Consider the following 13976-nt stretch of genomic DNA (forward strand, 5'->3'; position numbering starts at 1 on the left):
CCTCAGTATGTTTCTCCAGCTGACCTACCTAGGCGCACTTATGTCCACCCGACAGAGCAGCTAGCCGGGTTGCTGAAGACTGGAGGACCGCGGGTCGGCTCTGACACGACCGCCACGAAGGTCCCCCCGCCTTTGCTGCCACGGAGTGCGCAGCCTCAGAAGCCCCCCCCCTCCCCTGCGGAATGGTGCCGGGATGCCCCTCCCCCGTGGGCAGCCGGGATGTGCGGCGGTGACTGGTGGGGTGGGGGTGGGGAGTTCTGCGGAGGACCGGGAGTCGCGGCTGCTCGCTTTGGCTGCATGCCAGCCACTTGCGGCTGCGGAGGTTCCAGTTCCGGATCTGCCGGTGGTCTCGGCCGGCGCGGGGGTTTCCGCGCAGGCGGTGGCTGGCTCGGGGAAAGCCGGCGTTTTGCCGAGCCCGGCCAGTGCGGCGGCGGCGCAGCCCCAGGCTGCAGTGGCCGTGGGCGCGGCCGATCCCGTGGAGTCGGGGCCGGGCGAGCAGGCACCGGCTCGGCCGCTGGCTGTGGCTGGGGCTTGGCAGTCAGGGTCGCTCCGTGGGACGGTCGTGGAGCCGGAGGGGGAGCCGCCAGCAGGTGGTGCTTCCGCTGCAGGAGCTTTTATTGGCATTCCCACGGGTGTGGGGCCAGCCCGGCTTCCCTACGGCTCGGTGGATGCGGCGGTCTTTCCTCCGCTTTCATTTTTCCATGATTTGCTGGCTGAGGTGGCTGAAATTTGGCAGCGGATGGAGGTCTGTTCGTGCAGGCCCCACGGTCCGTGTGGGGTGGTCCAGGGAGTCCATCCTCCGGGTCTCCAGATGGGGTCTGGACTTCCTGGCGGCCCGGCGGCCGGCTTGGTGCTGGTGGCGAGGGGACACTTTGGCCCCGGGCAGGTGCCAGTTTCCCTGCCGGGTTCTGTGGCGCATGAAGCCCTGGTGCGGCATGCTGGTGCTGTGCCGGCAGGCGTGGCAGACGCGCCCGGCGGCGCACCAGTGGCGCTGCCGTCTTCCTGCCCCTCCCCCATCCCGGTCACCGTGCAGTTTCTTGGCGGGGATGCTGCCTCTGGCCGCTCGCCGTCCTTTGTGATGGGGAGTGCTGATTGCAAGCCCTGCTCGGGCGGCTTGGACAGTGATGAGGAGAGTTTTCTTCCTCCTGGGCGGAGGCTCACGCGGGCAACAAAAAAGAAAGGGCACTGGGCTCTGTCGAACCCCTGGAGACGCCATAACGGCATGGGGGTTTTTCGCCCGCGTGACCCCCTGCAGTTCTGGGAATCTGTCAAGCACGGTGCGCTGGAGGCAGGGGACTGGGAACTTATAAAGAAGATTGGATTGCCCAAACAGAGGGAGGGGAGCGAATCTGCTGTGGCAGGTTCGGATGGTGGTGGCTTCCCGCAAGGGGGCACTCAGGCTTTTCCGGTGTATGTGCCTGGCCCAGATGCCATGGACACAAGGAACAGCCACTCCACCATCGCATGGCGCGTGACAAATGACCTGGCGACCAAGGTCGCGACATTTGGGGTGTCTTCTCCAGCAGTGATGCAAGTTCTTAGAGTGATAAATAGTGATTTGCTTGCTCCATTTGATATTATGTATCTGGCTCAGGTGCTGTTTCACCCTGTACAATACAGCGCCTTTGAGGACAATTGGAAAGCACTGGTCGAGGATCAGCTGAGAAAAAATGTGTCCTTGCCTGCCGAGGACCCTAGGCGCATGGTTGGGGCTGATGTCCTCATGGGTAAGGGACCTTTCTCTAACCCCAAGTTCAAGCTGCCTGGGATCCTCGGATCCTGGAGCAAGCCCAACAGCTCGGTATGGGATCCATTTTGAAAACTATTGAGATGGTTGCCCCGCAAACGCGGTATACGCAGATACGGCAGGGGCAATCTGAACTTTACATGTCATTTCTTGAGAAGCTGGCGGCAGCTCTGGAAAAGCAGGTTGATGATCCGTCCACGAGACAGATCCTGATGAACACTTGGCAAGAGACAATGCCAATGACGAATGTAGAAGGATCATCAATGCTCTACTGGGGGATCCTTCTGTGCAGGAGATGATGCGAGCTTGCGCCAGGGTGCAGTTAGAAAATCAGGGAAAAGTCGCCTTGGCTGCATTTTGTCCTCAGATCAGAGACCCACTGATCAGGATAAAAAAACAGACCAAATCTGGGAACAAACGGAAACGGGTCAAATCTAAACAGAAAGATAATTCCGAGAAGAAGGGAAATTCAGGGACCTCAGTGTAAGAGGTGTGGTAGGCCAGGTCACACTTCAGACTACTGCAGGTCGCTGTACCATGTAGATGGTCGACCCCTGTCGGGAAACGTGAAGAGGGGTGCAAAAAGGGGGATTTGCCCCCCATCACAACAGTTCCCCCAGAACAGGGTGATGGCCCATAACGTAGCGACGAGAGGAAACTCACAGCATTCTCAATATGAGTTATAAGCAAGCTTCGTTTATTTTAACACGTGTGCTCTTTTTGTATTATTACCGTGTTTTTTATTTATTAATCACTAATCTACTGGTTAATTGCAGCAGTTACAGCTTACATTTCTTTCACATTCCATTCCCACATCTACAAGGTTTTTTCCTTCATTCTCTGTTAATCATAAGTTTCCTCCCGTACATTCTTCACACAGCTGCATCTTTTGATATTTTCTCATGAAGCGTTCCCAGGGGAAGTGAGCTGCTGCCGCCTGTACACGGCCTGAGTGCTACTTAGCTTAACAATGATCTTGCTCGCACAAACCTAATAAGTTATGTCCGTGATCTTTAAGCCATTGTGTAACAATTCCCCCTTTTCTCTTTTGGGCGAGCAAGATTCCGTCAGTTGTTTGATTGATTTGCTTAACAACACACTTATAAGTAATTTTCACTACAATAACTATTAATATAAGAATTACTAACCAACGTAGACTTTCTTTAAGCAAGGGTATCAACCATAGCGATAGACCTCCAAATAGGGATGACAACCATTTGTCTAAAGGATTGACATCAACTGTAATTGTGGAGGTGTGCTTTTTCAACCACTCTAATTGCTTATGGATGGAATTGCTATGATCTGACAAATTAAAGCAGCACATCCCCTCAAAGTCTTTACAACCATGGCCTTGAGCTAATAATAAAAAATCAATAGCAGCTCGATTTTGAAGCACGGCATGTCGCAAACTCTTTTGGTCAAGCAGCAATTGGGAAAGAATATTAGTAGTAACATTTGCTTGTTTAACTGTCCAACATGCTAGTTTCTCAATTTGCCTGAGGGCTCTTGCAGCAGCTATTCCGGGGGTGAACAGGGAGGTGAACACTTTAGCTGTTACTGACCATAATTCAACATCATCTTTGCACCGTGAGTTTAGTTGGTGAGACAGAGAGCGCTGCTGGCGCTTTGGCTCAGCGACTGCGCTAAGCCACATGCGTTGGTTGGGTGCTAAAAGAGTTAGTTCTCCTAAATAGCATGGCCCTCCAAAGATGTTATGAGGGACTCCTTGCCATGCTCTATCTCCACATATTAAGAATACAGATGGGGGTAACGCTTTTGGCGTTCCGTTGTTCCAAATTGTAATTGGTGGTTTCTTTATTTCAGCTCCCAAAGCACCCAAGCTTTGATTAGCAGTGTTGTTACTTCCGCAATAGCCGCCTTTAACAGTGTATGAGTAATCTGCTATGTTTATCGGGCTGACATTTGTCCAGCCTTTGTTCAAGTGACTTAGGTTTGGGTTTGGGTTTTGTTGTCTATTTCCAAACCAAATGCATGTTTGGGTCCAATTGCTGGAGGTGTTACCAATTTTCATGGAGCCCAGGAGGTGCAACTCCTCTGGGTCCCATGGCAAGGTACTATTTAACTGGTTGATTAGGTTTGCAGCACACCAAGAGGTGCTTTTCGCTATAGAACATTTAAAACGTGCTATAATTGCTAAATGCCTCAAAACTGAACAAAGGTACACTGACTAAACATGTTTTAAATGGTGCAGTAGCTGATTGCAAGCTGAGGCAAAATTCTGGGTTATGCGTTGCATTGGCCCAAGTCACCCACAGGTTCTGTCTGTCTTCAACCTTCGTTATGAGGGTCGTGGTTGAGCTCGGTATCAGAACCTTGATCGCTAGCAGCACGAGGAACAGCTTTGGTCCACTTCGCAGGGACCCACTGTGTACCTGTGGATGTAAGCACACACATGTAACCGCACCCTATATATTTCACTTCTGCCGGGCCTCGCCACAGGCCTGAGCACGGGTCGCGATACATAACTATCATGGGTTCCTTATGCTCTGAAGCCGGAGTTCGGCCATGCACTTGTGCAGGAGGAGAATCCTGGTCTGAAAAAATACACAAATAGTTTAACACAAACAATGTTTTAGCTAGCTTTTCACTAACATTACGAACATCATTGAATTTGTCCAAGTATCATTTCAAAGTCTGATTTGCTCGCTTGACAATGGCTTGCCCTGTTGGTGAATGGGGAATGCCTGTTACATGCTTGACCCCCCACTGTTGACAGAATTGTCGCATTTTTTCACCGATATAGGCGGGCCCATTGTCGGTCTTGATCTGCTGAGGCACTCCCATAACTGCGAAACAGCTTGTCAAATGCCGTATGACATGGGAGGCCTTTTCTCCTGCTTGAGCTGTGGCCCACAGAAATCTGCTGTATGTGTCGATTGTAACATGCACATACTTTAATCGGCCAAACTGCGGGACATGGGTGATATCCATCTGCCAAAGTTCACAAGGGCCTAAACCTCGTGGATTCACTCCAATTCCTAGGCCTGGCCCATGATGACTACAACTAGGACAAGCTCTGACAATGCCTCTTGCTTCTTCCATAGTTATTTTAAACTGGTGGAAGAGTCCCTTGGCATTTTGATGAAAAGTGTTGTGAGCTTCTCTGGCCTTAACAAATTCGTTCAGTGGCACCACTACTGAAACTAAACGATCCACTCTCTCATTGCCTTCTCCAAGGCCTTTTGACCATTTGTGGCTTCGTATGTGAATGACAGCATAGGCGCATTCTCGCTGATAAATTGCAGCCTGCAGCTGTCTTAAAAGTTCAAACAGTCATTTATTTTGGCAGTCTTTGAGCCGGGCATCCTCGATACGTTGCACTATGCCGGTGACATACATGGAGTCAGAAACTACATTTAACTCCGTAGAGTGCCAGTTCACAAAGGCCCAAACGACTGCCGCCAGTTCCAGGGTTTGCAGTGAGTCTTCTTCTTTTGCGGCCAATATGCGATGATGCCGTTTGCCGTCTTGCATCCAAGTTGCCGCTGCGCGTCGAGATTTCCGTCCTGCATCTGTAAAAACTGTTACTGCGTTTTGCAATGGGCGCTCACTCCTTTTAGGTATTGTAATCCACTCTTGGTTACTCACCCAACACAGGGTGGTAGATTGCAGTGGCTCCACATTAATTTTCACTGCTTGAGACAGCAGGCTGATTTGCAGCGCTTGTGAATGCTGAAGATACCACTCGAGGTCTCGTCGCTTCATCGGCAGGTAAATAGTTTCTGGATCTTGGCTTGTTAACTGTAAAATCCTGGTGCGACCCTTCTGGATCAATTCTGCTATGTTTTCAACCTTTTGTTGAATTGTAGTTTTGGGCTGGATACTAGTGAACAGCCATTCTAATATTTTCACCTTATTCTCCCCCTTTTTATTTTTGCACTGTGTAAGTGCACCGAGTTGTTTTTCGCCGCTTAAAATTGTAAGGTCCACTGGAATGTCCGGGTCGCAATGGTCAACCCAGCGTTGTGCGATTTGTGTGCCGATTTTCTGAATAATCTGCTGTTGCAGTGGGGTTGGATGCACTGTCCGTGCTGGGTCAGTGCCTTGTAGCAATGGTCGCAAGGCATCAATGTCATCGTTTGATATGCCAATAACTGGACGTAACCATTGAATGTCGCCTAGGAGGCGCTGTGCGTCATGTAACGTTTTCACTTGTGTGTTAAGCTGTAATTTTTGTGGTCTCACATGCCCTTTTGTTATTTGCCATCCTAAGTATTTCCAAACAGGATTACGTTGGATCTTTTCAGGGGCAATGGTTAGTCCGTGTCTGCCTAATTGTTGTTGAAGCATGTTTTCTTGCTCGCTAGTAAAGGCTGAGGCCTGGGCAAATAAAATGTCATCCATATAGTGATAAATCACTGTTTCAGGCCATGCTGTACGAATGGGTTGTAGCGCATTGGCTACAAACAGTTGGCACAGGGTGGGACTATTTTTCATTCCCTGTGGCAGAACAGTCCATTCAAATCTCAAGAAAGGGGCTTCTCTGTTAATTGTTGGTAGAGTAAAAGCAAATCGTGCAGTGTCCACTGGATGCAGCGGAATTGTAAAAAAGCAGTCTTTCAGGTCAATGATCAACAGGTGCCATCCCTCAGGAAGCATGGCAGGGTTTGGCAATCCAGGCTGGAGGGCCCCCATTGCCTTCATTTGTGCATTAACTGCTCGCAGGTCATGTAACAGTCTATACTTGCCAGATTTTTTCTTGATGACAAAGATGGGTGTGTTCCAGGGGCTCATGGAAGTTCGCAGGTGTCCTTGTTGCAATTGTTCTTGCACTAAAAGCTGTGCTTGTTCTAGACTTTCCCCTTTTAGCGGCCACTGCCCTATCCATACTGGTTTGTCTGTAGTCCATGTGAGCTGGATCGGGAAAGTCCATCCGACAGCGACCGCTGGGGAAAATGCTGATTGGTTAACACAAGTCCCAGTTGATCTAGCACATCCCGGCCAATTAAGGCATTTACTCTTCTTGGTAAGGGCATGATGGTTACATGGACTGTAGCCACTCTGCCTTCAATGGCTACCTGAATTGGGTCGGAGCTCCGCTGCACGGAAACTGAACCCCCAACGCCTTCGATTCCACTCAAAGTGTGGTGATGCGGCCATTCGGTTGGCCAACAGGCTGTGGACATTATCGTAATATCTGCACCTGTATCAAGTAACGCTGGCAAGGTTTGGGAGATACCTCCCCGAGTCCAAGTAGTTTCCACAACTGGTCGTTCTGTCAATGGAACTGTTAACATTGCAAGTCCTCCTGTAGAGCCAAATCCACCGGCTCCACAATCCACGAGTGCCTCGTGTTGTTGCATCTGCACGACCATTTGTGGGAGCGGAACGAGTTGAGCTAGTCTTGTATTTTTAGGAATGTAGATGGGGGGAAACATAGTTTGCACCATGATGTGAATTTCACCTGTAAAATCAGCATCAATTACTCCTGGTAATACGAACAGTCCTTTTATGCTAGCAGACGAACGGCCCACTAGAAGCGCACCCACAGGTTTGTTATTAATGCAGAGTGGGCCTTGAATTCTAGTGGGAACTTTTACAGGGCGCAAATCGATGATTGTTACGCCTACTGCTGTTGCCAGGTCCAGGCCGAGGCTTCCTTTTGTGGCAGGTTGAAGGGTGTTTGCTGATCGAAGGGGTTGACGGCGGGCGAGCTCATCTGCGGAAACGTCGTTGTGTATGAAGGATGAGGTGGTGGGATAGTCACGGGAGTGAGGGCTGGAGCTGCTATTTGTGTCAGGGCGTGGCGGCTGGACGCGCTCTTCTTCGCGTTTCCCGACTGTCGACAAGCTAACGTGGCGTGGGTAGCGCTGTTGCAGTTTTTACACCAGACTGGACCCTTACACTGCTTCCTTAGGTGTCCTTCAAGCCCACAATGGTAGCACCTTATACCTTTCCCTGATTTTGTCCCTCCTGCAGGCAAGCTAAGGGGTCGCAGTGGCCCTAAAGCAGCAAAGACTTGAGATTGCGCTTGGGCTAGCTTCTCTCCTATCTTATCTCCCAGCTTATCTCCTAGCTTATCTCCCATAGCCGTCACTAATTCTGCTACAAATGCCTGGGTACCTACTGGCACACGACTCATACGTTCTAGCATCATTTCTAGGGTAGCATTCATGGGCAGTGTGACAAGAATACTTTTTGTTTGCTGGTTACAATTTTCTGCCACACACTGGCGCAATAATGCTCCTGACATCCACGGTTCTACCCCAGCATTTATCATCGCAACTGAGACTTTATCAACAAAGCTAGCAAAAGACTCATCCTTTCCTTGTTTAATAGACATGTAGGATGGTGTGGGGGGGGCGGTGTGCACTCTGAAAATAGCATCTCGCGCAGTCCACATGGATTCTATTAAAATGTCTGGACCTGTTTGCAATTTTTCGATAATTGTAGACCACCGCCCCGGCCCATTAATTGTTCTGGGATGACCCCTAGTAAGGGGTCATTTTCCCCCCATGGCTGATTTGACGACTGTCGGCACAGGTCTTGCCAGTGAGCTTGCCACAGCAACTGTTGTGATTGGGTCATAATCATTTTAATAATATTTTTGATGTCTTCTGGGCACAGTATGTAATTTCCCCAAATATAATTCAACATCATTCTTGTTGGCTCACCATGCAGACCCGATTCAGTAGTTGTGCTATGCAGCTGCGTGAGCAGCTTCCAATCGGTAGCAACATGGGTCGCTTGCTGCCCACCCCCTTTCAGTGGTTCAAAAATTACAGGAAATGCTTGCTCAACTCGACTTAGTGATGTAACTGTTTCTGCAATTTGTATATCACCTTCTTGTACAGCTTTTTCTGCAATGCCTTTCCAATTAAATCTGCGCTTGCCAGTCAATCGACAATCGTTCTGAAGAGCCTGCCTGACAGGAACATAATTCTCATCGGGCGGGGGAGGTGCGCTGGGCCACTCTTCAGAGCCCGATGTACTAACAGGGTTTAAATCAGATGTAATACCGTGTTTTGCTAAGGACCCCTGAACTCCTAGCACTTTGCACTTTCCCGGTGGGGGCAAGCTGGGTGGATCTGCGCCCATGCCAAGCATGCCTGGAGTGGGACGCTCAATTTCTCTAACTCCTTTTCCCGATTCAGAGTGCTCCCCCCTGACATCTGCTCCCAGTTTCTCAGTGGCTACGGCAGCTATTTTCTTTTCGGCTTTAAACCGTTGTAAACAATTAATCACTTCTTTCCACAGCCTCCCTAATTTATTGCATGTCTTATCACCCTCTAGTAATCCATCAAACAAGATATCTCCAACTTTTCGCCATTCGACCTCCTCAAATAGTAAATCAGGGTCAGCGAAAAACCCTCTAGCTTTCCCTGCAGCAACTAAAGCGGCTAAATGTTTTAAAGCATCTTTGCTTACTCCACGCTTTTCTAAAAAGCGTAATAATAAATCTTGGGCTACCTCCGTCTCCATTGTGGTCCAGCTGGGTTTAATATAACGTAGTCGCCGCCGTCCGAGCGCTCCGCTGGGGCGTCTCTGGTTATTCCACGGTCGCCACAGTCAGTGCAGCTCACCGAAGTGTAGCCCCCACGGTAGGCAGGTCTTATTCGGCCTGTGCCGTCGGATCCCGAAGATCTTGACACACCGTCGCTGCACTGCTCCAGTGCCTCTCCGTTCTCGCCGCTCTCCGAAGCAGGGTGCTAAGTTCTGCTGTCAGCATTCGTGGTCGGGGTCACCATTTAACGTAGCGACGAGCGGAAACTCACAGCATTCTCAATATGAGTTATAAGCAAGCTTCGTTTATTTTAACACGTGTGCTCTTTTTGTATTATTACCGTGTTTTTTATTTATTAATCACTAATCTACTGGTTAATTGCAGCAGTTACAGCTTACATTTCTTTCACATTCCATTCCCACATCTACAAGGTTTTTTCCTTCATTCTCTGTTAATCATAAGTTTCCTCCCGTACATTCTTCACACAGCTGCATCTTTTGATATTTTCTCATGAAGCGTTCCCAGGGGAAGCGAGCTGCTGCCGCCTGTACACGGCCTGAGTGCTACTTAGCTTAACAATGATCTTGCTCGCACAAACCTTCTAATAAGTTATGTCCGTGATCTTTAAGCCATTGTGTAACAGGCCCAGGCTTACCCGGTCAATGTGGAGGAGGCACCAAAGGCTCAGTGCGAGTCAACGCCTACACCACAGCAACAGTCGTCTTAGAATCTGATGATGCCCACAGGGTTCCCTTGGAGGTGGACGGTTCCCTGGATCAGGGGACCAGTGCACTGCTCATGGCAGGGCCTGAGGCCACTAGCCAAGGAATCCTGGTTCTTCCAGAGTTCATAAATGCTGGTTTCGAGGGCCAAATTCACGCTACGGTTTCCACTCCTGATCCTCCTGTCACCATTCCTGCACACACTTGCCTTGCTCACTTGTTGCCTTGTGAGTCTTCTGTTCCCAGGGTAGACCAGCAAGCTGGCAGAGGTGACGGCACTGAACTGCCAGGACTTCCGCAGGTCTACTGGGCTGCATCTATCTCCAATGAGTCACCACAGATGACATGTACCCTCATCATGCCGAAAGCACGTCCACATCGAGTTCGAGTCCGAGGTTTGATCAATACAGGTGCTGATGCAACGATCCTTTCCGACGCTTCGTGGCCTCCTACGTGGCCTTTGTGCCCAGTGGGACTGAATATCGTGGGGTTGGGAGGAACGACACAGAGTCGATTGAGTAAGCGACCTGTGTTGGTGAAGGATCCAGAGGGACACACGGCCTCCATTCGGCCGTATGTCACTCCAGCTCCAGTGAACCTCTGGGGACGGGACGTGTTGGCAGCTTGGGGGGTGCGGATCGAGACAAATTTTTGATAGGGGTCACTGTGTGCAAGGGCACACCATATTCCACGCTGTCTTTACGATGGCTGACCAAAAAACCAATATGGGAACCACAGTGGCCCTTGCCGAAAAACAAATTAGTTGCCCTTTGTCAGCTGGTTCAGGAGCAACTGAAACTGGGACATATAGAACCTTCTACCAGTCCCTGGAACACCCCAGTTTTCGTGATTAAGAAAAAATCGGGGAAATGGAGACTGTTGCAAGATCTCCGAAAAGTTAATGCAGTGATGGAAAGTATGGGGAGTTTACAGCCTGGCATGCCTTCACCCACGATGATTCCCACAGAGTGGGAAATCTTGATCGTTGATTTGAAGGATTGCTTTTTTGTTGCTGTTGAGCAGCTAGCAGAGTAAGGAAGTCAGTTCTCAGTGGCAAGAAGGAAAAGGCCTTTATTGCTTTGATTTCATCATATATATAGAGTTTTCAAAAGTCACCCAGATTGGTCAGTCAAAAACCTCCCCCTAGGCCTGATTGGCCCGGTCTGCACCGTCCAAGTCTTGGGACACTGTTTTTAATAACATCCAAACCTTATCTTTATTTATAAAACACAAAAGGATTTCTCATGGGAAAGACCTGTGCTAGCCACACTTTTTTACAATCCCTTTGCACCCCAATGACAGACCAAAATTTGCCTTTACTGTGCCTGCAATTAACAATGCGGAGCCTGTAAAGCGATTTCAATGGAAAGTGTTACCTCAGGGCATGAAAAATAGCCCGACTATCTGTCAATGGTATGTCGCGCAGGCCTTCTCCAGAATCTGTGAGCAGTTTCCTGAGGCACACTGCTACCATTATATGGACAATATCCTGGTGGCAGCATCCACCCAGGATGAGTTGCGGAAGTTACAGCCTCGATTGCTCGATGCCTTGCACTCCTATGGGTTGCAAGTTGCTCCGGAAAAGGTTCAACAACAGCCTCCTTGGAAATATTTGGGAGTCAGAATTTTGGATCGAACCATACAGCATCAAGAGGTGCAGTTCTCAGACACTATTAAGACTCTAAATGATGCCCAAAAGTTGCTAGGCATCATCAACTGGTTACGTCCGTATTTGGGACTTACCAATGCGCAACTTTCCCCACTTTTCAATATTTTAAAGGGGGACTCTGACCTAAACTCACCTCGACAATTGACTCCCGGGGCGCGACGAGTGCTGAATGAAGTGCAGCAAGCTGTTTCTGCTCATCAGGTTTATCGAGTAGATCCCTCTACTGATATCACTGTTTTCATTACTGCTCCAGACCTCCATCCTACGGGTATCATTGGCCAGTGGAACAAACAATGGGATGATCCTTTGCACATCCTGGAATGGGTCTTTTTGCCCCATCAGCCAAAAAAGACAGATCCCACATTGTTTGAATTGATAGCCTGCTTGATAACTAAATGCCGATATCGGTGTTTACAATTGATGGCAGCAGATCCTGCAACAATTGTTGTTCTGGTATCATGGGACAATTTTGAATGGAGTCTTGCTAATAGCGCTCCTTTGCAAAGTGCACTGCAAAATATTTCAGGGCAGATTGCTTATCATCTGCCCAGTCACAAATTGCTGCAGCTGGCAAATTCGGTCAACCTCATGTTGCGGCCAAAGAACAGCCGGGTGCCAGTTCACAGACCCACCGTCTTCACGGAACGTTCTGGGAAAACCAGAAAGGCCATTGTTACCTGTAAGGAAGGATCTGAGTGGCAGGTGCTGAAGGGCCACGAGACAGGCTCTGCTCAACTGGTTGAATTGAAAGCAGTTGCCATGGCCTTTCAGCGGTTCTCTCAGGTGCCTTTGAATCTGGTCACTGATTCTGCTTATGTAGCAGACATAACCAAACATTTGGATTGTTCACTTCTAAAAGAAGTCAATAATGCGACTCTGTTTTGTTGGGGTAGAAGATACCACTTCAGAAACTGCTGAGGAGATGAGGAGTTCCAACACAGCAGAACCCCACTGGTGGAAGCCTTCTTAGTCTTCCCCCCTGGAGAACACGATGGTTCCTCCCCAAATTATGTAAATCCCCCCAGCTGTAACCTAACCCTTGATCCCATGCCTTCCTCCTCCCATTGGTTGTGGTGTTCCCCCCGCCTCCTCTCCCCTGACCCTCCAGCCGCCCCTTTAAATGTAGACGGCTGGGGTGTCTCGCCCTCTTTTTGGCCCTGGAACCCTTCAGAATAAACCTCTGGAACCTCCGGCTGACTGAGCGCTCTGAATTCTTTGTCTCTGGTAACGCATGAGTTATCCAACTCCGTGAGTGAGTGAGAATATGTGCCTTACACCGGCACGGGTGTGAGAAGGGCTTTTCTGTACAGCACCAGGCAGTGCTGGCTGGAGTGATCTCTCGAAAAGCCATAGAGACACTTTCGGTAAACGCAGAGGCCTGGTTCCACCCCTCCTCCCCCTCCGCGTTACTGTTTTCGCTATTGCGAACCCTGTGGAAGGCGATTCAGGCTCGAGTGCATCCATATTATATTTTGCACATTCGAAGCCACACCAATTTACCAGGCTTTATAACAGAAGGCAATGCCAGGGCTGACATGCTAGCCAACCCTGCATGGGTGGCACCTCAGCCTGACAAAATTGCGCAAGCCAAGGCATCACACAATTTATTTCATCAGAGTGCACATACCCTGCAGAAGCAGTTTCAATTGACGCCAACTGAGGCTCGTGACATTGTCAGTGCTTGTGCTGACTGCCACGGACTCGCTGCTCCTCTGCCATCGGGGGTGAACCCCAGAAGTCTAAAGGCCTTGCAGCTGTGGCAGATGGATGTCACACGCATTCCAGAATTTGGTCAAGTATGTGCATGTGTCTATTGACACTTTCTCCTCAGCTATGTGGGTGACTGCTCATACTGGGGAAAAAAGTTGTGATGCCATTGCCCTTTGGAAATTAGCCTTCTCGGTCCTGGGGGTGCCAGCCACTGTGAAAATCGACAATGGTCCTGCCTACGCCTCACAGAAGACGCGGCAGTTTTTACACCTATGGGGTGTAGACCATACGTTCGGTATTCCGCATTCTCCTACTGGCCAAGCCATTGTGGAACGCGCTCATGGTACTCTGAAGCGTGTCTTGGAAAGGCAAAGGGGGGGAATGCATGGGGAAACACCACAGAGTCGATTGTAAAAAGCTTTATACACAATTAATCACCTCACAGTGCCACCAAATTCGAATAATCCTGTGATTTTGAACCACTTTCTCTCATTGCAGTCATCAGGCGAGTTGCGTTTGCCCCGGGCGAAGGTATGGGTACAGAACCTACTTACTAACACCTGGGAAGGCCCTCATGAGCTTATTGCTTGGGGTCGTGGGTATGCTTGCGTCTCCACAGATACTGGGGTACGATGGCTGCCTGCAAAATGCGTCCGCCCTGAT

General features: G+C 49.6%; 1 protein-coding gene and 1 long non-coding RNA gene across 2 annotated transcripts in view; both read right to left on the bottom strand.

The window, feature by feature from the left end:
• LOC146425355 (uncharacterized) overlaps window positions 1-13976 on the bottom strand; it is a 569707-nt gene that overhangs the window by 409066 nt on the left and 146665 nt on the right. The window lies entirely within an intron of this gene.
• On the bottom strand, window positions 2265-3505 carry LOC146425372 (endogenous retrovirus group PABLB member 1 Env polyprotein-like). Its single transcript, XM_085041441.1, has 2 exons — window positions 2848-3505; window positions 2265-2301 (listed from the first exon to the last, which is right to left on the bottom strand). Exons 1-2 carry the CDS (start codon window positions 3399-3401, stop codon window positions 2265-2267), a joined length of 591 nt encoding a protein of 196 aa, XP_084897567.1. The 5' UTR covers window positions 3402-3505.

This window comes from Lichenostomus cassidix, chromosome W (genome assembly GCF_008360975.1).
Source record: "Lichenostomus cassidix isolate B80296 chromosome W, HeHo_3.0, whole genome shotgun sequence".
In the NCBI taxonomy this organism is placed as follows: Eukaryota; Metazoa; Chordata; class Aves; order Passeriformes; family Meliphagidae; genus Lichenostomus; species Lichenostomus cassidix.